Source organism: the organism of the source record quoted next (genome assembly GCF_019968985.1).
Source record: "MAG: Porospora cf. gigantea B chromosome Unknown PgB_NODE_267_length_24792_cov_116.715, whole genome shotgun sequence".
NCBI lineage: Eukaryota > Apicomplexa > Conoidasida > Eugregarinorida > Porosporidae > Porospora > Porospora cf. gigantea B.
The window spans coordinates 1-24792 of NW_027178865.1; the positions used below are offsets into that span (position 1 = coordinate 1).

Consider the following 24792-nt stretch of genomic DNA (forward strand, 5'->3'; position numbering starts at 1 on the left):
GGTTGGCGCGGCAACTGTGGTGGTTGGCGCGGCAACTGTGGTGGTTGGCGCGGCAGCTGTGGTGGTCGGAGCGGCAGCTGTGGTGGTCGGAGCGGCAGCTGTGGTGGTTGGCGCGGCAGCAGTGGTGGTTGGCGCGGCAGCAGTGGTGGTTGGCGCGGCAGCTGTCGTCGTAGGCGGAGCAGTGATCGGTCGTGTGGTGCTAGTGCTAGGAATGGTTGGAACCGGCGGAGAAGTCGGAACCACGGCCTTTGTTGTAGTGGCGGCCTCGGTGGTAGTTGGCGCCTCGGTGGTAGTTGGCGCCTCAGTGGTAGTAGGTGGCAAACACACAAGCTGTTCCACAGCCGTATCGATCATATTCTCCATTCGTCCGATGAGCTCTTCAGGGTCCAGGTACCCGAATGGCATCACCTCATACAAAGCAGGTGTACCGTTAGCGGCAATTGCGTTAAACTGCTGGTCATAGTGCCTGTTGTAGCACTCCAACAATCTTTCGGAATCCTTGCTTGGGTCAGCGTAAAATAGATCATTCAGCGTGAACTCTTGATTACAGTGATTAACACCGATGTTGAAGATCTCTCCGCCACTTGTCGGTTTTGGTGGTGCAATGATAGCCATAGGAACCACATTAGAGTTCTGTAGCATTTTAGCATACCTCGGGTCTGATGGGTTGGGATACTCGAAGGTCCTGCAATCTGACTCCGCCGTAGCACTGTTGTACGGATACTCCTTAATGTCCTCAACGTCGATAAGTTTGTAATGCTCTGTCCAGCCGGAAATAGTCTTCTTGTCGGCGCAGAGCGCCGCCCACTCTGAAGCCACGAACTTGTCGCTAAATTTATCCGGCAACTTCGCGTTCAGATGCTTGGAGGTGCGATTGCGCAAGTCTGGAAGCTGCAGGTGCGATTGCGAGAGGGAATTGCACACGACCAGAGCATCGTAGGCCACCGGCGCCTCGAGAGTGGTCTTAAATTCACCGCTCCAGTTGACGTAGGCGTTGACAAGATCCGACCTGATCAACGATCCGTACCACTCGTAGTCCTCTTCGTATGTGCCCCACATGGTATTATACCAGTTCTGCATCCAGGAGTAGGATGTGCTGTAACCGAAACCTTCATAAAAATCTATGGGCTTTGCCGTATGACTCAGAGCGTCAGTGATCATCAGGGAAAGCCTAAGTACAGGTTGACCGTTGGCGTTGTGGCTTTCTGTCGTCCAGCCAACAGCAGAGTCAACGGCACCGCGAGCGATAGCATCCCATTGATTCTCCTCCTGATCCTTGCCTCCGCTAATCTTTACTCGGGACCAGATGTCACCTATCGACTTGACATCCTGCAACGGAGTCTGGTTGGCGTAGCAGTAGTCGATGATTCCATTCCAGCCATCCCATACACCCCATGAGTTACCGTATCCCACCAGAGGAGCTGGCTTATCTGCAAAGGTAGACAGACCGTACTTGACATGAGTATAACGCGTCTGTAGGCGCTCGATAAGCTTCTCAACTAGCCGTTCATCCGCGAAAGTCTGGATGACTTTGCTGAAGGTCTGCGTAGCGTCCTGGATGTGGAGCAGTTGGATCTCAGGTTTGCATTCCGGAGTCTCCAACGACCGCGCTCCTCGAACCATCTCCACAACTGGAAACTCGTAACCTTTAGGCCTCTTTACCGCAACCGCTTTGGCTGCAGCTGATAGGAACAAGGCAGTAGTAAACCTCATTGGATGATATGGTATTACTAGAATTGACGTGGTTGCTGTGGGGCGGTTAAATAATCAGTCATGCGCCTACTTCGGGTAATCGGGCTCTGTTCGCTGTTTGTGGTTGGCTCATGGGGTCTCTCTGAGGCGATGATGGAGTCGGCATCTTTGGGTTTGACAGGACGCAAAAAGCCAAAGAAACGATCGAAGCAAGGCTCACGGCCAAAAAGTGGGCGCCAACGAGGAGGAGGAGCCCGAGGTAGAGGTGCCCAAGCTCGAGCTGGAGGACGTCAAGCAAGAGGATCTCAATCCAGAGGACCTCAAACTGGGGGAGCTGGAGGATCTCAAGCCAGAGGACCTCAAACTGGAGGAGCTGGAAGATCTCAATCCAGAGGACCTCAAACTGGAGGACTACAAACAGGAGGACCTCAAACTGGAGGACCCCATGTCAGAGGGCATCAAGGTAGAGGAGGCCCCATGGGCCACGCAGGTCCTGTCGGTCCAGGTCCTATGGGAGGTCCTGTAGGGCGTGCAGGCCCCATGGGTCCCACAGCTGTCAGCGCTCCCCTACCAGACACCCCAGTTGGCCGCAAAGTCGAAAAAACTCGAGAAGTAGAATCTCAAATGACTCAACTCCCTCCAGCAGATCAAGCCCGAATCCGAACGGAACTACGCCATCAGACCGAGGTTTATGAGGCCAGCCAGCGTAAAAAGCTGGACATGAACCTGGAGAAGAAGGAGGAGAAACGGTTCCAAGCATCGCGTGCTAACGGCGACAGCCAGACGGCGGCTAAGGAGAAGGCCGTCATCCAGCAGGAGCGGAAGCACCTAGCCCTGGAATCTCGAGTTCCCCCCGCGGCTTCCAAACCTGGCATGCAGGAAGTTGCTAATCTGGTGGCGAAGGAGAACGAGTTGGCCTTGCGAAAAGGGAACATGCTCGCTGCTGAGGCAGGGATGAGTGCGCAGGAGAAAGCCGAAGTCCGGCAGGAAACTACAAGGGCGCGGAAGGAAATGCCGGACGCCACCACTCAGGATGTCCAGTTGGCTGCTATCGAGAGGACGGAGGCTAAGCACGGAAAATTGAAACCCGTCAGCGTCCAACCGGTGATCACCACCACCACAGACCAAGACGTTAGTCTTGGGCCGAAGGGCATGTCTGATGCTGCGAATCGAGAGAAGTGAGTGCGGTAGAGCAGCTGAATCTAGAAACCTTCAGAAGTCAGTCTCGGCCAAAGACAAGTCAACAAAGGCCGCTGTTAAGGGCGAAGCCCATAAGCAGGCTGCGGAGCAGGATGCTCTGGACAATCTGAAAGCCGATATGAATCCCAAGGAAAGAAAAGCTTTCGCAAAGTCGTCGGCAAAGACTCAAGAAGAGTTGATGAAGAAGGGGGTGGATCCTGACACTGCACAGATCCAAGGAGAAAAGGCGGCATTGAAGGACACTGCACCTGAGAAAGCTCCAATGCTGGACGATATCGACGCCGCCGTCGAAAAGAGTCTTCCACCTGACCAGAAAAATTCCACAGCAAAAATAGCGGAGTCTGAGGTCAAGGACGAGGAAACGAAGAAAGACATCGAGACCGCGAACGGTGACGTAACAGGCGATGCCAAGACCCAAAAGGAGCATGCAGCAGAAGAAAAGGAGAGGAAACAGCAGCTGCGAGAGGAAAAGCGGGCACAGGCCGCAGCCGAGAAGCAGGAGCTAGCACAGAGAAAACAAGAAGAGAAGGCTGCTAGAGACGAGGAGAAAAGGCAGATGAAGGAGCAACAACAAGAGGAGAAGGACGCTAGAGCCGAGGAGAAAAGGCAGCTGAAGGAGCAACAACAAGAGGAGAAGGACGCTAGAGCCGAGGAGAAAAGGCAGTTGAGGGAGCAAAAGAAGGCAGAAAAAGAGGCTTTGAAAGAAGAGAAGCGACTGGAGAAGGAGGCTCGTGAAGAAGAAAAACGCCAACTGAAAGAAGACGAGAAAGCCCAAAAACTAGCTGACAAGGAGGCTCTACACGAGGAGGGAATGCCGGAGGACGCGGCAGGTGAGGCGCTTACAGAAGAAGGCGAAGTTATTCCGGAAGAGATTGAGGAGGAGACTCCAGAGGAAATGGCAGAGGAAGGCTCAGAAGAAAGTGAGGTCGTTCAGGAAGAGACTGAGGAGGAGACTCCAGAGGAAATGGCAGAGGAAGGCTCAGAAGAAGGTGAGGTCGTTCCGGAAGAGACTGAGGAGGAGACTCCAGAGGAAATGGTAGAGGAAGGCTCAGAAGAAGGTGAGGTCGTTCCGGAAGAGACTGAGGAGGAGATTCCAGAGGGTATGGCAGAGGCTATCCCAGAAGAGGGCAACGTGGAGGAGGCACCAGTGGATGAATTGGATGGAGTCCCAGAGGCACAACCAACCTCAGAGGTCCAGGGGGATACTATGTCTACGGAAGGCTCGTCTGAGCAAACGAAGAACCTACCAGAGCACATTAATGCCATGCCTACATCTACAGAGCACAACGTGGCGCCCCAGGAGGGAGTGGCCATATCTGGGCCAAAGAACCCACCGCTGGAACGACGGGGACACCCCAAACCTGAGAGGAGGTTCGAAGAGGACACCGAGACAACAGATTCGGATTACACGGAGGACACGGCACGTCATTCACCGAATCCAGCCACCCTGGATCCTTTTCGAAAGTCTTAGTATTTTCTATCTGAGTGTCGAGTTGCTTGTGAACTGCTACAGCCGCCCAAAACTCTCGATTTCGGCGATGAAACGACCATGGAAGAAGATCGAACTCACGGAAAGCCAGCAGAACGCCCTTCACTGGGGCGGCTGCTTTGATGTGGAGGAGATAGACCCAGCGGACTTCCAAGGACTGCTGGCCCTTGAGCCGGTACGAGTCGATAAATCGTCCAAACCGAAGAAAAAGAAACGGCGAAAGTCTCCATCAGCCGCAGTCGTGACGCCGGTTGACCCTGTTGTCTACGATGAGAACGCCATGATCGAGTGGACAAGCCTCGCTGCGTCGTACAGCGCCGTAATCAACCAGCAGCTGCTGGCTAACATGTACGTCGCCGGTTTCTTCAGCCCCACTGAAATCCAGCGTGCTAGTTTCAAACCCGGAATCATTCAGCGGTTTGATGTGGTTGGTTGTGCCGAAACCGGATCTGGAAAGACTCTAGCTTTCGCATTGCCTATCGCCAACTGCGTGCTGGCGCAGCACGCCGCGCGTGGCGGCCCCTGCGGCTCTCTGACGGCACTAGGCGTTCTCCCATCTAGAGAATTGTGCAGTCAGGTGTCCAAGGAAATACAGAAGTTGACAAAGGGCACAACGTTCACCAGCGTTCTTCTCATTGGCGGGATGAGCCCTGAAAGGCAAACACGAGTTCTGTCTAAGCAACCCGACATGGTGCTTGGTACCCCAGGGCGGATGTGCGCCTTTATGGGCCTGAAGATCGACAGGACTGACGACTTCGACGGCCTGGTGACTGCCCACCCACACATGACTGATCTACGGGCCCTTAAATGCCTGCTCCTGGATGAAGCGGATCGCTTGGTGGAGGCAGGGCACTTCCCAGAGCTGGACGTCATACTAGAAAAAGTCTACGATGACAAGAAATCATCCGACCGTGGCATTGACGATCTACAGACTTTCCTGTTCTCAGCCACGCTGAATCTCAAAGCAGGTTTCAGACTTCACCATCGTATCCGCCAGCCCACGGAGAAGCTCCAGAAGAAGGCTGAATTGAAGGAGAAGATGTTCAGCGTATCTCGGCTGGACGGCCTGCTCGATCGCATGAAGCTGCGCGAGGGCAAGTTGGCTGTTGTTAACGTCGGCGAAGACGATAAAAGCAGCTCTCTTCCGAAGAATCTGAAGGTAGAGAAAATCATGGTGCCAGAAGAAGACCGCGAGCTCTACCTGTACGCTCTCTTGTATCAACATTTCGAGCAGTGCAAGGACTCCCGAGTGGTTATCTTCGTGAACTCCATCGACTACGTGTATAGGCTAGAATCGTTGCTGGGTCTTATGTTTGGCAATGACATCCACAACAACTGCATCATGCGGGACATGATAAACAGAAGACCAAAAGGAACGGAAGCTGTTACTGGAGATGTGAAGGATACGAGCGCACTCGTAACGACGTCTGACGCGAAGAAGAGCAAAGGCATTTCTCTTCTGAAGAACTTAGAGAAGCAGGCGCAGTCGGCCTCGAGGCCCAAGGAGGCCAGAGACGTGACCTTCACGCGGTCCGCTGACCTAAACTTCGACGTGCGGCAGAAGATTCCGGTGGTGGGGCTGCACTCGAAGCTACGTCAGTCTCTGCGAATGAAGCGAGTGGACTGGTTTTGTCATCCGACGAGGCTGAGCGGCATTCTCGTGGCCACCGACGTCGCAGCGCGAGGATTGGACTTGCCGGCGAACGTGGACCTGGTAATCCATCTTCAGTGCCCCATGAACCCCTCTATCTTCGTTCACCGCTCAGGGCGCACGGCGCGTATTGGAAGGATGGGGACAGCCGTGGCGATGATGACTGGCGAAACCCTTACATCGTGGGCGAAAGTCCTGAGTGGAGTTGGTACGAGCATCAATGATGTCGAGGCTCATGCTGTTCACCACCTGAAGCCTCACGTGATCAAGGCGCTCCGAGGACGATTTAGATTGGGTTGTGAGGTGGAAAGCGCCGAACATCGCGTTAAACGCTACCGGACAGAGAAGGCTCGAATACTATGCATGAAGAAAGATGCTGATATTTCAGGCACAGACACTGAGCACGAGTATGACTCTTGCGATGAGGAGTAAGCAAGTACTGGGCGTTTTACGCAGAGTGTTGGAGTACCGGCAGAAGGCGACGGTTCTGAAGGCGAAGTTCGAGCTACTAGCCCTCCTCAAGCAGCCTTTGGTTTAGTTTTTCCAGCAGACATCAGTGATGTCTCCACCTGTCTTGACGAAGGTTTGCAGGAATTCGTTGCACGTTGCCTTCAATTCAGACGGGATTTCAGGGAGAGTGGTACAGATCGCGCTGCCTAGATTGTGAGTGGCGGACTCCTCATGGGCGTCGTTGAGTAGGACCCATGGAACTGGATTTCTCCTTCTTTGGCACCCCACCATATTTGTGGGAGAACGTGTCTGTTCTCATTGCAGCAGCCTTCAGCAGGGCCGTTCCTTGTGACTTCATGCATCCTACGATTTCGGCTCTTTCACTCGCTTCGAGACAATCTGTCCAGTCGTTAACCATTGTTCTGTCAGGCTGCTGATTAGTCTCCATGCAGGCTATTGCATCGAAGCTTTTTTTGTTGTCCTTCAACACTCGCATGGCACAAAGATGGGCAGTATTGAGTTGGCATTCGCTTGGCCCATGTTGGCACTGAACGGTATGATTTGACACATGCCCATTTCCATAAGGCACGAGTTCCAGTTGTACATATTTTTCCAGACCTGAACGCATAATGGGTACCAATTGATTCCTGAAAAAGAGCTGACAGAAGGGGCACAGTGCTTCGTAGAGGAGCGTGATTTGCAGCCTACCCCCTGTGGACTGCAACGATACTTGTCGGTCATTGCCGGGGCGTGAACACAGTCCGATGTGCGTGAAGAAGACAAGCCACAACCACCGAAATTCCATCACCGGCAAATAATAATACATGCGGACAATAGAAGACACAACACATCTACCGAAATTGTTTTACCGGCAAATTATAATTCAGGTGGACAACGATTTTCGTGCAAGGCCTTTCTGCAACTTCGACCCCAGAATCTTCTCAACCGTCTCCAGGTTCTCGGCCGTTTGCGCCAGACGGCAAATCAGGTAGCGATATCGGGAATCGAATAGTCGAATAGCGCGAAGGTGGGTCCTCTGCAGCTTGGCGCGGTTACCAAACTCTTTACTTTTGAGAACTTTCAACTGTTCCCTCTGTTGGTTCACGGCAAGTTTCATGCCGATGTCGTACTTTCCCATTAGTGATGTCCATTGCTGCTCGAGAGATTTCGCGAGGTGTACAGTTTCAGCGAGGAACTTGGCTTCTTCCTGGGGTAAAGCCACGAACGTTTCATTTCGTAGTCTGTCGTTGATGACACTGGTCTCTAAAAAAACGTCATCGCAGATTCCCTCTAGCGTGAAGTCGCAAGCCATAGCTACCTGAGGAAGTAGCATAGGACACTGCTTTGCGAAGGCTGCAACGGACAACCTGGGATCGTGTTCGGCGGACGTGCAGGTTTCTACCTCGGTAAGGTAGTATTTTGCCAGCCTTTGGCGGCCCATTTGGTCCTCATGCTCCCTGAATTCAGATATGTACCCTGCGTAGTTCCCCTCTTCTTCTTGTTGAACGTAACTGCTGAGAGCGTGTCTGAACCTGTCGTCTCCGTTTAAGGCTGACTGTAGAAAATCCATGGCTTGCTTGCCATAGACCAGCCTTTCTCGCCATATCCCGAGCACGTTTGTCACCTGCTCCACAATGCCTGGTGCCACCTGCTGCAAGGAGAAGACGACTTCTGCAAAAAGAACTAGGAATTTGAACTTGAATGATGGGCTTCGCGGGCCAAGCTTCTGCAGAACATCGTTCATGATGAATACCTGAGCGAGAAGCTGGTCGCTTGTTGCCTTTCGCGACTGCAGGAACCAAGTGTTGATGGCAGCCTGTTCCTGCAGAGATCCCACCCACCGAGAGATGTGTTCACTGACTCTCGCTACACATTCGGCAGAGGGCACCGCGGCTGCTAGCTCCTGAGCTAGCCGCTGGTCGTTCAGCATGAGAGTTCCAATTTCGACATTTTCGGCAATGAATACGCGTACGTGGCAAGGGCGGCCAGCGCCGCAAGTAACACGGTGACTGGCTCCGACCACGATAAGAACAGTACAAGAAATGCCCTCTTCGCAGTGTTGCCAAGGGAGTAGGAGGTCGGACTCACTTGCTGTAGCGTCGCAACCCCTAACCAGCTATACAGCCCAAAAAAGACACCAGACACTGCTACCAGAGGCAGTATGTCCTTCCAGTGGTTGGGCTCCGAAGTAGTGCGTGGCAGCAGCAGCCGAGACACGTCCAGGGTCAGGGCGAAGGGAACGGACCAGACTGCTGCGAGGATCTGCATTCCAGAGTGGTCGGCTCCTTTGTGGCTCGTCTTGAGGAGCAACGCTGAGTGCCAGCCCAGGTCTACACTCACTCTTCCCGCAGGACGCTACTGTGGCCACCATAGCGCAGGAGAATCCGAAAGGCGAGAAGCCGTCACGACGATTGCACGCCGCGACGCAGACGACAACCACGAGCAGTGCAGTCCGTCGACGCCGAGACAAAACTTTGCCGTAGAGGCTAAACTCCAGGCACGCCATAAGCAGCGGTTCTAGCGCTCGAGTCATGTGAACTGTTGCTAGACTGGTCGATGCGAAGGCTTGAGCCATGAAAGCGTGGATGAAAAAGTGGAATCCTCCAGCTACCAAGGTGTCACGAGTGACCTCAAATGCCAGTTGCTGGTGAGTCAAAGCTGATATTCCAACAGAAGTGGCAGCGGCCATCAGCAGCTGCACGCAGACCACTAAGGTCACATAGGGGCACACTCTGTGGTCAGGGGACACATTACTCACTTGGCAACTGTTCCGTTGATGCTGTTAAAGAGATAATTGCTGACATACACCCCTGCGAAGAGGACTGCCGTTGGTGTCATTCACTAAAGGCGGATTTAGATGACACAAAAATCAGGAGGCAGAAAATCCACGATTGGTGAACATGCCCCGAGAGTACCTCACATCCCGAAACTCTCATATCCGCGTCGGCTCGCAGTACCAGGCACAGATCCCAGAGATGTTCGTCACAAAGGACGTGGTGCCTCCGAGGAAGCGGGTGCTGGAGCCATCCGCTGCCCCAGCAAACGCTACAGCAGAAGTGGAAAGTCAACCGAGAAAGAAAATCACAATCACAGAACAGGACTTCGCTTAGGGTGTTTGTGGGAATTGTACATCCGAGCCAGGCTGTGAATCAGGCAGCATGTTGAAGATGATGATCTCAGTTTTCATGGCCATGTCAAAAAACATTGCCATCTCCTCTGCCATCTGGGTCTCCCCTTGTAGGTGAATGTTCGATTGTACTGAGAGATGCCTCACCAGATGGGAGTCTGCAAGGTCATCTTCGACTTGTCTGAGGTTGGATTTGACAGAAAGTCGCCGTATCATTTTGACATCAGACGGACTGCACATGCGACAAGCTGCTGACGAGGATGATATATTTTCTATTTTCGTTGAATGTATGTTGGGTGGTCAGTGATCCTCTGGACCGCGGTCACCAGCTTGAGACCAGTGCTTCTGATTCCTGGGCTCTGTGGGACAAGTTTGAACTGTACAGTCAAAGATGGGCGCTTTAGTCACTGTGGTGACGAACCTCTCAACGTCTCGTGGCGCATGTGGCTGAACCTGTTCCAATTCGCCCCTTGGAACCAAGAGTGCTGGATTGATGTGTTCTCCTTGAATTGGGACGGGGTGAACTACTCCAACCCTCACGGAGTTCACGTCTGGCACGATTCCGGCCTAGAGGCGGTGGAGTACCTAGGTGGGGTAGGAGACCTTCCCTTGTTGGAGATGGGATATCTCGCCGAAATTACGGAGGAGTTAATTGAGCGAGGCCACACTCGCGAGGTTGACCTCGACGCCTTCCCTTACGATTGGCGGCAGACGCCCTTCAATCTGGATTTGTCTCCGCTCAAGGCCAAGCTTGAAAGGCTAGCCCAAGTGAACGACTCAAAGGTAGTCGTCATGTGCCACAGCTACGGCTGTAACGTCCTGAACTACTTTCTTAACACGAAAGTCGACCAGGAGTGGAAGGATTCCCACGTGGATCGCATCGTCAGCGTAGCAGGGGCCTACGGTGGCAGCTTCAAGGCGGTGACGTCGCTTCTAAATGGAACCGTGCGATTCTTCCCCTTTATGTTCATGTTCGATGAAATGTCCGTGCAGCGGTTCGTTCGTCATATGGCGTCGCTCTACGCACTCCTTCCGAACCCAAAGGTAGGCGGTCTCAGCATTGTGAACACGGACACGCAGGGGGAGCGCCACGAGTACGATGCCCTTGAATGGATTCAGCTTTTGCCCGACCCGTTGCAGCAACGAGCCATCCAGTCGTGGACCCTGCTCTCGGAGCCCGTGCTGAGCGACCCAGGCGTGCCAGTGGTCTCGTTTGTGGCATCAGGCAAAGGTGTTGAGAGCTATACCTTTGATCAGAGAACTCAGGAGCTGGCCGTTTTGAGTAGCGTCCAGGGCGACGACACGCTCACTCTCAACTCAGCAAGCTGGCCCAGAACGTGGGCCTCGACCGTCTGGATGGAGCAGCTGTTCGACGTCAACCACATGCAGGTGATCCGCGACCCAGTAGCCGTGCGCCGAATTGTCGACTTGGCTCAGCGGGATCTCTCTGAATGAATGTCAGTGACTGGATTTTGCGACTTTAATTGCGATAAGACGTCATTGTCGATTGGTCGAGGGGTGACTTGTGACGTGTCGATACACTGACTGCGCTGACTTTTCCGCCCCCCAAGACCCGAGACGGGAATTGTACAATACTAGGGAGGCAATAATAATTTATCCCACACGGTTCATACTGTTGGTTCACCGGTTATTACCATTTCAGGCGATGGCGAAGGTCTTGGAAAGCGCCGCACCATTGTGTAGCGCTGATATCAAAGACTACGATATATACGAATCTGTAATCAACCGCGCTTTGAATGAGCGTGCGCTACCTAGACTACTATTCCAATGGCTATTCGAGTATAAGGACCTTTTGCGTCTCCTTCTGGGAAAGGAAAGCGACTCCGACTACCTCCTGTCCGTGAGAGTATTGCTGAGTGTTATCCAACATTCAAACGGATTCTCTGGTGAGGTGGTCGAGCGCTCATTATCAGAATCCCTCCAGGAGTCGGCGCCCCTCACATCATCCAGGCTCAAGAGCATGCTGTGCGCTCCTATCCTGATGTGGAATGTGGAGCATGAGCTCTGGATCACGGGCGTCGCGCAGTTTTTCAACGGTCTCTCGCAGCTTACGTCAGATGCGGAAGTGCTGAAACTTGCTGGGGAGTGGGTAGATGCTCAGAATGACATGTTTCGTCGGCTGGAGATCATGTGTGGTAAGAAGATGTGTGGCCATCTAGAGCGCCCCACCAACTCTCTAGGGTGCTCCTCGGATTCGTCTTATTCTCCGACTGGGTCTTTAGCCACGGGCGCTTATAAAGCGGCGGTAGCGGCTGCCAGCAGCTTTCAGCCCTCGTCTTCGGCGTATTCCGAAACATCCTTCTCGCCTTCTGGTTCCATGACGCGAACGAACTTCGCTACTTCTGGGATGTCTCCCATGGTAGCCGCACATCCGTCTGAGTCCCCTACGAGCTCTTTGACGAGGACGGGCTACGTCTCAGCCGGAGCCGGAATGCTTAGTGGCTTCGCGGTGCCCGCGACCTTCTCGGACTCACATTATTCTCCTACGTGTTCGCTGAACAAGGCAGGACTGTCCATAATGAATCCGGGTTACCCTGTGCGAGAGTCCAGCAGCGACCTGGTCCCGATGAAACAACGCCCGGTCCCTGCCTCTATAATGCAATTGTACTATCAGTACGACGCTCTAGCGAATAAGTCGGCTCTGCAAGGCGGTTTGATTTACTTGGTTAAGAATATGCGGAACACCTTCATCCAGGAGTACAACCTCCGTGGATCAGTAATGGAAAATGAAAGTGTGGCCCTCGCGTCACTGAAGCCACACCGAAGGCAGTGGCTAAACAGCACTTTCGTGCTGAAGGAGCTATCGAAGGCCAGCGACAACGACGTGAAGCACCCTGCGCTGGCTGCCGAGCTTTCTACTGCTCTAGCCTTCCACATCAAGAAACAGTACGTCACCTTCTACTTGGAGGGTCACAAGCTTGGTCGACGCGCTTACTACTTGTTCGAGGATGCGCAACGCTGGGCTGAAGCAGTCGCTCACATGCTGAGTGAGAACCCCTGCACAGCTCCGTGTGAACTCTACCCTCCTCAAAAGGTGAAAAGTCTCGTCAACGAACCGTCCGATGACGTTACTATCGACCTTGAGGAGGCTCTAAGCTTTCTGCCTAGTGACAAGCGCGACTTCTACCGAGCCTACAAGATGCACGTCGACGCATCTGGGATTACGGGAAGAAACGCTATCATTATGGACCGCTTCTTGGGCCAGATGGTTCTTGGATTCAACAACCGGAACACTCCGCTGGAAATCCCAGCTCAAGCTCGCGGAATGGGGGCAACCAAGCAACAACTACTGTCAAAAGACTTCTTGGCTAACGAATTATTCGATGCCTTGACCAAGGCAGCACTAACGATTCCTAATGAAGCGGCTGACGCAGTGGAGGAGCTGTCGACCGCAGCTGCGGCGCATGCGATCGAGCAGTTTAAGCATATTCTCAGCTTGCCCAAGAAAGTAGGCCGCAAGCGTCACTTCCTTTTTGAGGACATCAAAATCTGGCTGAGAGTGACCTGCAGCGCCCTACAAGCGATGTACGAGAGTCCGACACCAACCGAGGAGGTGGATATCGACGCTCCTGATAAATTTCAAGACGCAGGCTCCTTCTTCTACTCCGACGACGACCACCTCTCTACCCGCGCATCCAACACACGTGAAGAGTCGATGTCAAGCGCATATACCCTTGGCAAGACATCATTCTACTGTCTGGACTAATAGAAAATGTTACTAAGCGTTGTGTTTATGAATGTGGCGTCGCTGGACTCATAACCACCCCTCGGTGGGCACCGTCCAACCTGCAATTCCAGCCCAAGCCCATTGCCTATGTTCGAGGTAGAGGCCCATAAACTCTTCAGGATCAAACTCTTGACAGAGCCCCTTAGAGTGGAAAACGTGGCCACAGAGAGTGTTGTACGCGTGAAGGGCGTGGTGCAGTCCATCTGCTCCTGTGCGGTTCGCCACCTCCAGGCCCACAGCCCTGATGGCCCTGTTGTCCATCGGCTCACTCCAAATAGACTTCAGCAGCTCGTGCACCTTGCACGTGTAGGGCACACGCTTGTGATTTATGTACGGTACCTGCTTGGCGTGCCTCAGCAACCGCACCGCCTCGCCATACGGAGGGATGCTATGCTCTCTGTGGAATCTCAAAATAGCGGCCCGTTGTTTTTGCAGTAGACGCTCGTGTCTGTCGTCCGTAGAGGGCTGGTCTACCAGCCACGCTCCATTCACCCAGTGTTCCACGGATACCCTCCCACGGGTCTCAGTGGCGTCGCTGCCTGTGGTAATTCTGTCATCCTCCTTCCTCTGGTCTACCGTGGCCTCGTCCATGATAGAATTCGCCGCTCCGCCGAATTGGCGTCGTTGGCCTTTTTCGTGTGTATCGCGCAACAGGGCACATCTACCATATTGCGACGAGCAATTTAACTACAGAGACGACAGGGCGATGAACTAGGTTCATGAACCTCGCCCTATCATGGACGAGGTTCAGTGTTTTGGGCTGAATATCGGTTTCGGTTTGGCACCATAATTAATCAATTGGGACCGCGATGGTAACCTTGTTTGTGAGTCAGGCTGAGTCAGGTCACACAGAACGACATCAAGCGCAAGATCCGGGAGAAGCGCGTCGAGGCAGAGTCCGCAGACCCCGCGGAAGTTCACAAGTCTCGGACACACCTGCTAAGAAAGTCCCATCACCGATTAACGAGCATGTCCCGTATGAAGTCATCAAAGCGCTTATCAAGCCTAGCGAAATCTGTGGAGATTCAGTCATCTGATGCTGCCGGGGCTCCAGATGCGCAGTTCCGAGCTGAGTGGGAGTCGTTGAGGCGCTACTGTCTGGCCCCCGTCACATCCACCATCGCGGACCGTGTCCCCTTTCCTGAGTCGCGAGATCTGCCTGCCGTGGATCGGCCTGTCCGTGTGCCGGCGGACTTTAGGTTTGGGCGCACCGTAGGCACCGGCAGCTTCGGACGAGTTTTTTTTGCTCGTGACTCCGGCCTAGGCTGTGTAGCAGTAAAGCGAATGAAGAAGTACGAGCTGATTCGCCGACGACAAGTGGATCACATCATGGACGAGGTGGCAATCCTGTGGGATTGCTGCCACCCGTTCGTTGTGAAGCTGCATGTGGGGGCTGCTCCGTGGTCACACAGACGTACTTTCGAGATTCCGCCTACGTTTACATATGCATGGAGTTTGTTAAGGGGGGCGAGTTCTACAGCATCGTCCGTCGGTATGCCCCACTTCCTGATATGGTCGCAAAGTTTTACGCGGCTCAGGTGGTGTCCATTCTTTCGTATCTCCACGCGAAATGCATTGTGTACCGAGACCTGAAACCCGAAAACCTTCTTATGGCTCCGTCTGGATACCTGAAGCTTGCGGACTTCGGCTTTGCAAAGTTTATCCAACCAGGTCACACGACGAGGACGTTGTGCGGTACTCCTGAGTACCTCGCTCCTGAAATGCTAATCAGCGCGGGACACGACAAGGCCGTTGATTGGTGGACATTAGGAATTTTTTTGTTCGAGATGCTGGTTGGCGACCCTCCGTTTTCTGGGGGCGATCCCGCTCAGATGTATCGTGAAATCCTCAGCACCAAGCTGCGCTTTCCGTCATTCGTGGATAGCGGGGCTCGCAGCCTCATCAAGCGTCTACTGGTTCCGGACCCCCGCAGAAGGCTGGGCACCGACATACTGGGGTCGGAGCAGGTGATGCAGCACCGATGCTTTGACGTCGTGGACTGGGTAGCGCTGGAGGCTCAGACCTTACCGCCGCCGTACGTTCCTCCGATTGACGCTCGCAATGACACGGCGTGCTTCGAACGCTTCAGCGAGGAATCTGAGCAGCCTCCTCGAGATATTGAGGCGGAGGATCCTTTCTGGGCGTGGTGATATTGGTCGTTGAGAAGTTTTTTTCCTTTTTGTACTGGTGTGTTACCCAAGTCAATCGTGGTACGTTTCCCAGTGTTTTCGTCACTTCAGCCGAGAAAATCCTGATACTTGGATTTCGCGTTCGGTAGCGGTCCCTGTAGTAACGCTGCTCGTAACGTCCGGATTACGTGCTTCATGCCTGCGAAGTTATTCGCCTGACAGCGCGGCTCTGCGTACAGCTCACGCAGCAGCCCAGAATAAATGTCCATGTTCCGTTTCACGTCCGGGTCTGACGTTTCGCGATCACGAGGCAGGCCGGTCATCTCCACCAGCTTGGAGTCATACAGCTGGTTCATATGCTTGTCTACGGGGTCGTCCGTGCTGTCATCGCGTGGAATCTTGCGGATGTCATCTTCCTTTATGCGAAGCTGGGGTTTTGCCGCGTCGGCGACCCGCTGAAATTTGCGCTCCTCCGGCTTCGCGACCTGCTGAGGTTCTGCCTTTTTTTGTTGTTGTGCTTCCAGTTTCGCCTCCTTGTCGAACTCCTGTCTTATTTTTTCTTGCTCGGCTTTGGCCTCCTGGAGTCGTTTCAACCCCTGTTGTCGCGGTGATGCCTGCTTCCTGGATGCAGGTCGTGGCTCCGGGTCTGGTTGTTTAGGCGGAGTCACAGGTTTCTGCTTCTTTGCCACAGGAGGCGTCTTCTCTTTGGACTTCTTCCGGGCCAAACGAGACAGCTTATCCATTGAGAGTTGTCGACTTGCACTGTACGCTCCTTCTGCTTGCAAGAAGGAGACCGCGACTCCCATATCGCATTGCAACACCAGTGGCCTGTAGTTCTCGTGGAGGTGGGCCAACGAGGAGATCTGGCTGCATTCGCACTGGAGCTCCCGAGTGTCGACAACTCGGAAAATGCCACTCTCCGACGTCCTCGCCTTCTGGCCTCTCCGCACGAACCTCACCGTCACCTCCGGCCGGCCAAGCGGCTTCACTCTGTCACCCTCGTAGAACCCGTAGAGCTCTTCCTTGGATACGAGACAGGATGCCCCCTTTGGAATCACAACGTACTGTTCGTCCTGTAGCACGCGGGTGCCACGGATGAACAGCGCCACCGGGAGGTCATCCACCTCCTTTCGCTTGCGAGGGGGCTTCAACGCGGCCTCATGCCCGCGATCCCTCACGAAGAGCAGGTCGGTCGGATTGAATTTGAAATCGTCAGCGCTGCCCATGGAATACCCTGGAAGGGTTAGGTCTGGTACTTCTCCCACTTCCCGATCGGCTGGGATAAATTCCATTTGGAAGCGCTTTGCGTGTGCCTGAAAGAAGGTGTCGTCGTCCAGGCGGAGTCTCTGCGCTAACTCATCAGCCTCCTTGAAAACTTCCTCGACTACGGTCGCCCCGGTGAGTGCGGGGAGCAGCCAAAGCCTCATGTGTGCGTGTGCAGGAAAATCGTTCGAAGAATTAACACACAAGGACACTACTACGTACACCATCACGCAGCTGCGCCTTCGGGGCCCTGTAGCCAGGCCTTCTTTGCTTGAGCGGGAGAGGGAAGGCCTGAATATGACATCATCAAAGACTCGGAAGAGGTCACAGGCATTGGAGGTCTTTGGTATCCCATGAAACTCTCCCTAGAGGCGGAAAACTCGAAAGTGACGTCATCCGAGATGTCTTCAGATTTAAACTGTATGTAGGAGCCTAGGATCTTACCAATTGGGCCTCCACAGCTCTAATAGCGACAGACTCCTCCTCCGAGGAGAATGAATGCAGCGCAGCCCCCGAGTTGACCACGAGGTCCCACTGATGCCTTCCGCCCGGCGAGGCGGACACTTGTTCCGTTTCCTCCTCCATTTTGGCTCGCGGTTCGTCCATCAACTTAACGAACATCGCTTCTGAGACGTCGTCGTAGGGGCTTGGGCCCGTCGGGCAGATCGATCGCCTCGGAACCAGCCTCCCCATACAGATTTTGCAGTGGGAAAACATATGAGGCGCCTCAATGAACAGGGGCACCGCTGGCGAACGGCTGCCAGGCTCTCCTTGTAGGTTAGATGGAATTTGGAGGGCCTTGACGACTTGATGAAGCGGTAGCACTATAGGTCGGGAGTTGCGTCCGATCCGGCCCCAAAGCTCATCCGCGTCGAGGCTGTTCCAGCTGTCGCGACCAACATTGGCGAGGAAGAAGACGAAGTCGGACCTCGTAACGTATTTCTGGAGACTTCTCAAAGACGCTCCCAGGGATTTTTGCACCGCAGCGGGAAGTTGCCAGCCGTAAACTGCCATACCGTCCAGCCATTTTTGAATGGTTCGGGTATTCGGAACTTGGAACTGAGCGAATTCAGTGTGGACTCCCCCGAATAGCTTCTGGGAGTTTTGACAATCGCGAGGGAACGACCACACAGTATCCGGCAGCGGATGCGACAGCACGTAGGTGTCCAAGAATTCAACGCAGTGGTCGAGGAGTTGGGACCTCCGCTCTGAACATACAGCCTCGGATACGGACTGCAGACAGTTGCGAAGGTGCATGAGGTCGTGCGACCACACGCCTGCAATAGGCAAGTCGCAACCGAAGGCGGAAACTACCCATGGCGGTTCGACGACCACCGGCTCGTTGGTCTCCTTGTTGGTCACTATGCGGATGCCAGAGTTCGCCTCGGAAGGAGTTCCGATGTCGCTCAGCTTGGGATGCCATAGGTCGTCTGCAGCAAGCTGCCTGATCATTCGAACCTTGGCCAGCGTCCGCAAGGCGGAGGCGGCTTCAATCAGTTCGTGGTACACCGGGTTGACGCAGGCCTCATCTCCGAGTCTCATGGGTACTGTAGGCGTCGGGAAGGGCAGTGACCTATAATGCTGTGCCTTCGTGAACAGACCACATAGGACGTAGAACCGCCTGGGATGGTCGTCCAGCATAGATTTCGCGTGATGACTAAAAATCTCGCTCAGTAGTGGGAGCGTGTACTCGTGACCTGGGAACACTAGGCTTTCTAGGTCGGCTCGCCTCAAGAGTGAGACCAGAGACCGCTTCGCTTGAGCCGCCGAACCTTCAAAAGGGACTCCAATGCCTCCGTTAAAGAGTGTGTCTCCAGTAAAGAGGCAGTCAATGCCGTTGGCACCGGTAAGTTTGAAGACGACAGACCCCTGCGTGTGACTTGGGGTGCTGATGACCTCGAATATCATATGGCCGAATGTGAGCATCGCCTGGTCACCAACCTCGTGTGTCTGGCAAAGCACGTTCTCGCCCCGTGACGAGTAGCAACGCGAGATCCCGAAGTGCTCCATTACGCTGTCGTTGCCATGCATGTGGTCCCAGTGGTGGTGCGTTGTAAGGATGGCGTGGAAGTTGGTACGCCGGTTCCTGTAATATGTATCCAGCACCTCCTGAATCTGTCTTATCGCCTCTCTTCCGTCGCCCATGTCGACCAGCACAACGTCAACCTCAGAATTCGTGGAGTCGACGATCATGAAGCCGTAATTGTCCTCAAGCAACGCGAGAGTGTGAATGCTGGCGCTGTGACCGGAAGCCAGTTTCACGTTTACTCGGATGCTCCGGCTGTGGGGTCGACCTGCACGGCGGGCTCGATGTGACAGGTAGATTGTGTGCAGTACGCCAACGCCGCTGGGGTACACGAATGTGATGAAAAGGTTCCAGACTGTGTCGACGAGAGCAGAAGGACTCACGGTGGTTGCCATAGATGTACCCAGTCAAAGACGTGAGGCCTCGGCTGAGAAGCGAAAAAACCCGGGAAGCTATTAGTAGCGGCAGAAAGAGGGTTGCTACGAGACACCCATAGAGAAGAGCGACGAAGGCATGAGCGCGCCACCGCCTGACGTGGGCACGTTGTCTGGTGGGCGCCATCGACTTCAGTCTGAACAAGAACCCCCCAACTGAGGTGGAGGCAAACGCAGGCTTAGATGTAGGCTGCATGTTACATTATGTGCTGAGCAATACATGCAATTAGCGATGTTCTGTGTGACATGCTACCAAGTCAACGCGGCTCAATAACCATAGGCACGGTGACGTAGCCAGGTGGGGCTGGAGGTGCTGCCCCTGGGGGGACTTCGAAGTCTGTCGCTTTTCTCATGCGCATGGCACCAGTCTGCTGCGGGGTTTGGGGGAAGTACTGGGCTGGTAGCATCATTTGTGGTTGTTGTTGTTGATACTGCTGGTAGTGTTGATACTGGGGCATCTGGGGCATTGCGTAAGCCTCGACACCGCCTTGAGGCGTCTGCATTATCGCGGCCTGACCTTCGTCATAGCTGGCGTACCCTGCACCTGGTACGGGCTCGTATGCCCAAAAAGTGGTGGGACCGGCGGAAACCTGCTGCATAGGATAGCCACCGGGGTACCCGGGGGGATAGCCGTAGGCTTGCGGTGCGGTCTGGTACCCCATTCCAGGCGGTTGCTGCTGCCTCTTCTGCGCGTTGGCCATCACCTGCTTCATCAGGTTCGTTATCTGCTGCACTCTCAATGTTTCCTGCTCAACAAGGGCGTTTTCGACGTCTTCCTTCAGCTGGTCACTTTTCTTGTGTCGAATATGGACACCGATGGCCACTCCGATGATAATGACCAGCACTACGCCGGTAACTGAGCCGATAACCGCGTAAAAGGGGATCCCCCAAATCGGCGCTGGGACCATGATAAATTTGGTGGAATACCTACTGAAAGAGAGCAGTTACACAAGTATCTTATTTCACGTCACGAATCTGCTTCACAAATCTTGGATCACAAATCTTCATGTACAAGGAGGTCGGTTACTCCAGTGTTTCAATGACCATGGGGACGGTAACGTACCCCTCTGGAGCGACAGGAGCATCTCCTGGAGGCAACTCTGAGTCTCGCGCCCTGCGCATTCGAGTACGCTTAGCGTTGTCAAACTTTGGTGCAACTGTGTGCTGTTGCAAGGGCATCATCAATGCATTCGGCCTCTGGTAAGCGGCATTGTATTCAAGCTGGTAGGTCATCGGAATAGGCATTGCCTCCACCTGTCCGCCAGTCGTCTGGAAAACTACAGGGTGCGAAGGAGCAGCGACGGGAACTGGACTCATCATCGGTCTGGAGTACGTGGGGTCTTGGGATTCGTACGCCCAGAACTTTGCGGGACCGCCAGTATCCTTGCGGTTCGATTCATCCAGTGTCTTCGAGAGCATCTCGGAAATTATTCCTACTCGTTTAGACTCCTGTTCCATGAAAGCAATTTCAACGTCACGCTGCAGGTCTCGTCGTCGCCTTCGACGAATGCAGCGAACCACCAAGAAAACAAGAAGTAGTACTAGGAAAAGGACACCGACCCACATCAAAATGAAGCCCCACAGGGGCATCGACCAGATGAAAAGTTGTCCATTAACTCGTTCAATTCCTACCATCTGAGTTATGAAAATCACAAAATTCAATTCTGCTTCGCCATAAAGGCTTGGTGCTTGACTCTATGAGATTCAAGGACCTTTTTTAGTTTGCCAGCCTGACTTTTGGAGAGGGGCTCGTTGTCTTTAGTTAAGGTTGGGAGGCCGGTCTCGTCGTACTTAAGGTATTCTCCAGGTTTGGTGGTTTCGAAAAACTGCTCGGGAGGAATGGATAACCGCTTCACAAGCTCTTCTTGCTCCTTCTGCGCTTTCGCCTGCCTCTCTGCCTTCAGACGATCCTTCTCGGCAGTCTCTGCCACCTTGCGCTCTCGCTCCTTCAGGATCTCCTCCTTTGAGGTGATGCGCCACACCGATGCCTGCCCTTTATCCTCCAGCAGCACACCAACCGACGCCAACGCTTCATCGCGGATGTGGTCACAGAGGCGGAGCAGCTCGCCGTTGGCGCTGGCCTGGCCTAGCGCGCGAACCTTCTGTCTGAAGTCTGCCACGACACCCATGATGTCATCGGCTTTCTTGGATGCACCATCCTCCTGCCAGCCAAAACTGAATTCATCCTCGGTCAGCACGCCGAAACAGCTCAGAATGCGGCGAACAAACAAGGCACCCTTCTTCAACAGACAAACCTTGACCGTCTGGTTCATATAGCTTTGTAGCACACTAATAAGCTGTTGCAGGTGAGCCATGGCGGATTGAGTGTTGATGTTGTCAGTCAGAGCTCCGTGGACGTCTCGCTCACACTCTATAATGGCCTTCTCTGTCTGGAAATCAATGTTCGTCCACTTCTGATTGTCCTGCAGCCCGACAACCACATCGCCACCGGCAACTCGAAGGCAGGCGGAAGCGTTTGCGAAAAAAGTAGTGATCTGTCTCTCAATAGCAGTAGCCTCCTCCAGGCTGCTGCCAGAGGGGTCATAGTTCATCGGTGCGTCCCATCTGTGTATCAGAACCAGAATGCGCAACGATCTGGCACTGAACTTTTCCAGGCACTGCTTGATGGTAACGAAATTCTTCAGACTCTTACTCATTTTCGCGCCCTCGATGTGGAGATGGCCCGTATGAATGAAGTAGTTCACCCACTGAGACTTCTGACACCATGCTTCCGTTTGGGCGCATTCGTTGGTGTGATGGGGGAATCGGAGATCGATACCTCCGGAGTGAACATCCAGAGGAAACCCCAGAATGGCTGTTGCCATCGCAGAACACTCGATATGCCATCCCGGTCTCCCCGCCCCCCATGGTGAGGGCCAAGACGGCTCACCAGGTTTCACGGCCTTCCACAGAGCGAAGTCGCAGGGATTCCGCTTCTCCGAGGTCAGCGTCAGGTCACCTTCACCCTCGAGTACTCTTTGCTGGTCGTTGACCGCGCCGGGCTCCATTATACCGTAGGAGTATTTCCCATCGTCCTTGAATGCCGCGGTATCGAAGTAGACAGACCCCGCAGACTCGTAGGCAAGCCCATTCTCCACGATCTTCTCGATGAAGGCGACGATCTCGGGTACGTATTCTGTCACTCGAGTGATCACATCAGGCATCTTGACGTTCAAAGCCCGCATGTCATTCCAGAATTCCGTTTCCCACTTTCTCGCAAGAGCCTCATGCGTGACTCCCTGATCCTTGGCCCTCATGATGATCTTGTCGTCGACGTCAGTGACGTTCATGCACATTGTGATACCGTAGCCGAAGTAGTCCTCCATCACACGTCGCAGGATGTCGACGCCCACATATGTGCGTGCATGACCCATGTGAGAGGCGTCGTACACCGTTGGCCCACAGCCGTACCACTTTACGTGTCTGCCTTCCGGATCCACGGGGAAGAACTCAGTCCTTTCACCGCCAGCCATAGAGTTCGCAAGCCGAAGCCCCGTCCTTCGTTTCGTTTCAGATGGTTGTTGCCACGGCATATTTGGTATTTGGGTGACACTTTACTTTAGGAATTCAACGTTACCTTGGCCTTCTTTGCCTCCCGATCCTGTTCCTCCTCCTCTCGGCGCCTACGCTTGCGCTCCTGCTTCGCCTGTCGAGTAGCTTCTCGATGTCTTGCGCGGTCTTCGTCGTTGGCCTCTTCCAGGCGGTCTTTAAGGTTTCGAAGGTACGTGTCGTGGTCGAGGTCGTCTGGGTCACTTTCGCAGTTCAGTTCAGCCGCGACGTCTCTAAAAATCGTGGGAACCGGCTCTTCAACAGTTTCCACGGCGCGGCCATGCGTAACCGTCCCAGTTGTCACCAGTAAATCGTCTGGCAAGTCATCCTGCTCTCTGCCGGCTGCTTTTAAGGCCTCGAGCCTGGCCAGACGGGCCTGTCTCAGGTCAGGCTTAGCGGCACTGTCGTACAGGATTACTACATCCTCTGCCTTCGGTTCCTTCTTCGCTAAGGCCTGTTGAGCCTTCTTCTCACGAATCTTCTCCTTCAATCGGGCCAGTTTGCTTTTGTTTTTCGCCTTCTTTGCAGAATCCACAGAGAAATTGACCGCATTGCCCACATCTGCCTCCTCAATTGCTGGTGGTTCGTACTGGAAGTTAGTCTGGGTGCCAATTTTAACCTCAGGTACAGATTGCAAGCCTATGCTATCGCACCATTCAGATTGCCGTTGGATCAGATTCTCCATACGAAAGACCGACTTATCAGGCATTCTATCATAAGCCCGGAATGAGGCCTTAAAGGCTCTAACAGCCGCCGCCTTAACGTCAGTCGACTGAGCCATGAGACTTTGAACGCGCGCCTTGATACTTAATGTCTTGTTGCTGCTAGCTCCCATCTTCTTCACCTCGACGCCCCGCTTCAGGAGACGCTCAAGGAAGGGCTGCTCTCCGGGTAGCAGCAGCAGCAGCGAGTTGCCCTTGCTGACCATACGAGCCGTACGGCCCACTCTGTGGATGTAGGTGTCTACATCTGACGGGCAGTCCACCTGTATGACCCAGTCGACCTTGGGGAAGTCCACGCCCCGAGCTGCCAAATCTGTGGAAACCAGCACCACATTGTCCGTCTTGGCTGTGAATTCCGCAGCCGTTACGACTCTTGCGGTTAGCTTCTGCTTGCCGTGCAACATGAGCACTTTGTGGGTCGGAAGTAGCTTCTGTAAAACCAGAGAGAGGAAGCGGACTTGTTTGCATGTGCTCACAAAAAGAATGCTCTTCTTGCCCTTATGCGTCTTCAGAAACGAATAGGCCATGTCCAACTTATGGTGTACGTCCACAACCATGCAGAGTTCTTTCAGGTTTTGGGGAGTCACGTTGGCGTTCTCTATAACCACCCGTTTGGGCTTCTGCATCTTGAAGCAGGCCAGCTGATGCATACTCGATTGGAGAGTCGCTGAAAACAACACGTTCTGTCTGGAGGAGCTGGATGGAAGCTGCTGAAGGATGTTCCTGATAGTAGGCAGGAAGCCCATATCCACCAACCGATCCGCCTCATCCAGCACCAGCATACGTAGTCCGTCTACGTTGAACTGGGGGTTTTGGTCCAAGTGCTGCTGCAGGCGACCTGGAGTCACCACCACTATATTCAGCGTCGCTGTGAACTTCAGTTCCTCCTCCATATTCTTTCCCCCAATCAGACAACCACAGCCGAAGTCGTGGGCCTTACCCACCTTCCTCAAAACGTTGAAGATCTGCAAGGCCAGCTCCCTGGTAGGCGCGATCATGATAACGCCGACGCCATCCTCGTTGGTCCACTTCTCTCGGTATAACAGTTCCAGTGCCGGCACCACGAAAGCCAGCGTTTTCCCTGACCCCGTGCATGCCTCGACCAGTACATCACATCCACGTAGAAGCAGCGGAACGCTGCGCCTCTGCACGGGCGACATGAACTCAAAGCTAGCCGCCGTGAGAGCAGATGACGTCTTCTTCGATAGCGGCAGATCGGCGAACTTGAATCCGGTCAAACGTCCGTCGGCATCCTTCACCTCCATTTTGGATTCGACGTAGCTTGGAGGCACCCACACGCCCTCTTCTGGAC

General features: G+C 54.0%; 15 protein-coding genes across 24 annotated transcripts; 6 read left to right on the forward strand and 9 right to left on the reverse strand.

Moving 5' to 3' along the window:
* On the reverse strand, positions 1-1713 carry KVP17_004038 (uncharacterized protein; the record flags this gene model as incomplete). 2 transcript variants are annotated; one of them, XM_068521886.1, is made up of 1 exon in its annotated part: positions 1-1713. In XM_068521886.1, a coding segment is annotated over one exon (1713 nt), but the record flags the coding sequence as incomplete, so codon positions are not given. The 2 variants fall into 2 exon arrangements, with proteins under 2 accessions (XP_068376145.1, XP_068376144.1); XM_068521885.1 differs by having other exon boundaries at positions 16-1713.
* Positions 1714-1773: 60 nt separating this feature from the next.
* KVP17_004029 (uncharacterized protein) lies at positions 1774-4363 on the forward strand (the record flags this gene model as incomplete). 4 transcript variants are annotated; one of them, XM_068521874.1, is made up of 4 exons in its annotated part: positions 1774-1921; positions 1956-2214; positions 2253-2870; positions 2899-4363. In XM_068521874.1, 4 exons carry the CDS (start codon positions 1774-1776, stop codon positions 4361-4363), a joined length of 2490 nt encoding a protein of 829 aa, XP_068376133.1. The 4 variants fall into 4 exon arrangements, with proteins under 4 accessions (XP_068376133.1, XP_068376132.1, XP_068376131.1 ...); XM_068521873.1 differs by lacking the exons at positions 2253-2870; positions 2899-4363 and having other exon boundaries at positions 1774-1864; positions 1923-2218; XM_068521872.1 differs by lacking the exons at positions 1774-1921; positions 1956-2214; positions 2899-4363 and having other exon boundaries at positions 2317-2874.
* A 67-nt stretch (positions 4364-4430) lies between these two features.
* KVP17_004040 (uncharacterized protein) lies at positions 4431-6570 on the forward strand (the record flags this gene model as incomplete). Of its 2 annotated transcripts, XM_068521889.1 has the most annotated exons (2): positions 4431-6460; positions 6489-6570. In XM_068521889.1, the coding sequence occupies 2 exons, from the start codon at positions 4431-4433 to the stop codon at positions 6568-6570; spliced, it is 2112 nt and encodes a 703-aa protein (XP_068376148.1). The 2 variants fall into 2 exon arrangements, with proteins under 2 accessions (XP_068376148.1, XP_068376147.1); XM_068521888.1 differs by lacking the exon at positions 6489-6570 and having other exon boundaries at positions 4431-6464.
* A 795-nt stretch (positions 6571-7365) lies between these two features.
* KVP17_004042 (uncharacterized protein) lies at positions 7366-9320 on the reverse strand (the record flags this gene model as incomplete). Of its 2 annotated transcripts, XM_068521892.1 has the most annotated exons (4): positions 7366-8491; positions 8515-8794; positions 8823-9214; positions 9241-9320. In XM_068521892.1, the coding sequence occupies 4 exons, from the start codon at positions 9318-9320 to the stop codon at positions 7366-7368; spliced, it is 1878 nt and encodes a 625-aa protein (XP_068376151.1). The 2 variants fall into 2 exon arrangements, with proteins under 2 accessions (XP_068376151.1, XP_068376150.1); XM_068521891.1 differs by lacking the exons at positions 8515-8794; positions 8823-9214; positions 9241-9320 and having other exon boundaries at positions 7366-8412.
* A 62-nt stretch (positions 9321-9382) lies between these two features.
* On the forward strand, positions 9383-9592 carry KVP17_004031 (uncharacterized protein; the record flags this gene model as incomplete). Its single annotated transcript, XM_068521876.1, has 1 exon — positions 9383-9592. One exon carries the CDS (start codon positions 9383-9385, stop codon positions 9590-9592), a length of 210 nt encoding a protein of 69 aa, XP_068376135.1.
* A 302-nt stretch (positions 9593-9894) lies between these two features.
* Positions 9895-11064, forward strand: KVP17_004033 (uncharacterized protein; the record flags this gene model as incomplete). 2 transcript variants are annotated; one of them, XM_068521878.1, is made up of 1 exon in its annotated part: positions 9895-11064. In XM_068521878.1, one exon carries the CDS (start codon positions 9895-9897, stop codon positions 11062-11064), a length of 1170 nt encoding a protein of 389 aa, XP_068376137.1. The 2 variants fall into 2 exon arrangements, with proteins under 2 accessions (XP_068376137.1, XP_068376138.1); XM_068521879.1 differs by having other exon boundaries at positions 10051-11064.
* Positions 11065-11275: 211 nt separating this feature from the next.
* KVP17_004037 (uncharacterized protein) lies at positions 11276-13336 on the forward strand (the record flags this gene model as incomplete). The annotated part of the gene is made up of 1 exon (XM_068521884.1): positions 11276-13336. The coding sequence occupies one exon, from the start codon at positions 11276-11278 to the stop codon at positions 13334-13336; it is 2061 nt and encodes a 686-aa protein (XP_068376143.1).
* A 48-nt stretch (positions 13337-13384) lies between these two features.
* Positions 13385-13948, reverse strand: KVP17_004032 (uncharacterized protein; the record flags this gene model as incomplete). Its single annotated transcript, XM_068521877.1, has 1 exon — positions 13385-13948. The coding sequence occupies one exon, from the start codon at positions 13946-13948 to the stop codon at positions 13385-13387; it is 564 nt and encodes a 187-aa protein (XP_068376136.1).
* A 218-nt stretch (positions 13949-14166) lies between these two features.
* On the forward strand, positions 14167-15507 carry KVP17_004036 (uncharacterized protein; the record flags this gene model as incomplete). Of its 2 annotated transcripts, XM_068521882.1 has the most annotated exons (3): positions 14167-14181; positions 14210-14743; positions 14770-15507. In XM_068521882.1, 3 exons carry the CDS (start codon positions 14167-14169, stop codon positions 15505-15507), a joined length of 1287 nt encoding a protein of 428 aa, XP_068376141.1.
* An 86-nt stretch (positions 15508-15593) lies between these two features.
* Positions 15594-16913, reverse strand: KVP17_004041 (uncharacterized protein; the record flags this gene model as incomplete). Its single annotated transcript, XM_068521890.1, has 1 exon — positions 15594-16913. The coding sequence occupies one exon, from the start codon at positions 16911-16913 to the stop codon at positions 15594-15596; it is 1320 nt and encodes a 439-aa protein (XP_068376149.1).
* Positions 16914-16975: 62 nt separating this feature from the next.
* On the reverse strand, positions 16976-19170 carry KVP17_004043 (uncharacterized protein; the record flags this gene model as incomplete). 2 transcript variants are annotated; one of them, XM_068521894.1, is made up of 2 exons in its annotated part: positions 16976-17167; positions 17194-19170. In XM_068521894.1, the coding sequence occupies 2 exons, from the start codon at positions 19168-19170 to the stop codon at positions 16976-16978; spliced, it is 2169 nt and encodes a 722-aa protein (XP_068376153.1). The 2 variants fall into 2 exon arrangements, with proteins under 2 accessions (XP_068376153.1, XP_068376152.1); XM_068521893.1 differs by having other exon boundaries at positions 17194-18942.
* Positions 19171-19466: 296 nt separating this feature from the next.
* On the reverse strand, positions 19467-20117 carry KVP17_004035 (uncharacterized protein; the record flags this gene model as incomplete). The annotated part of the gene is made up of 1 exon (XM_068521881.1): positions 19467-20117. The coding sequence occupies one exon, from the start codon at positions 20115-20117 to the stop codon at positions 19467-19469; it is 651 nt and encodes a 216-aa protein (XP_068376140.1).
* Positions 20118-20232: 115 nt separating this feature from the next.
* KVP17_004030 (uncharacterized protein) lies at positions 20233-20667 on the reverse strand (the record flags this gene model as incomplete). Its single annotated transcript, XM_068521875.1, has 1 exon — positions 20233-20667. One exon carries the CDS (start codon positions 20665-20667, stop codon positions 20233-20235), a length of 435 nt encoding a protein of 144 aa, XP_068376134.1.
* Positions 20668-20867: 200 nt separating this feature from the next.
* Positions 20868-22742, reverse strand: KVP17_004039 (uncharacterized protein; the record flags this gene model as incomplete). Its single annotated transcript, XM_068521887.1, has 1 exon — positions 20868-22742. The coding sequence occupies one exon, from the start codon at positions 22740-22742 to the stop codon at positions 20868-20870; it is 1875 nt and encodes a 624-aa protein (XP_068376146.1).
* A 26-nt stretch (positions 22743-22768) lies between these two features.
* Positions 22769-24745, reverse strand: KVP17_004034 (uncharacterized protein; the record flags this gene model as incomplete). The annotated part of the gene is made up of 1 exon (XM_068521880.1): positions 22769-24745. One exon carries the CDS (start codon positions 24743-24745, stop codon positions 22769-22771), a length of 1977 nt encoding a protein of 658 aa, XP_068376139.1.
* Between the last annotated feature and the right edge of the window lie 47 nt (positions 24746-24792).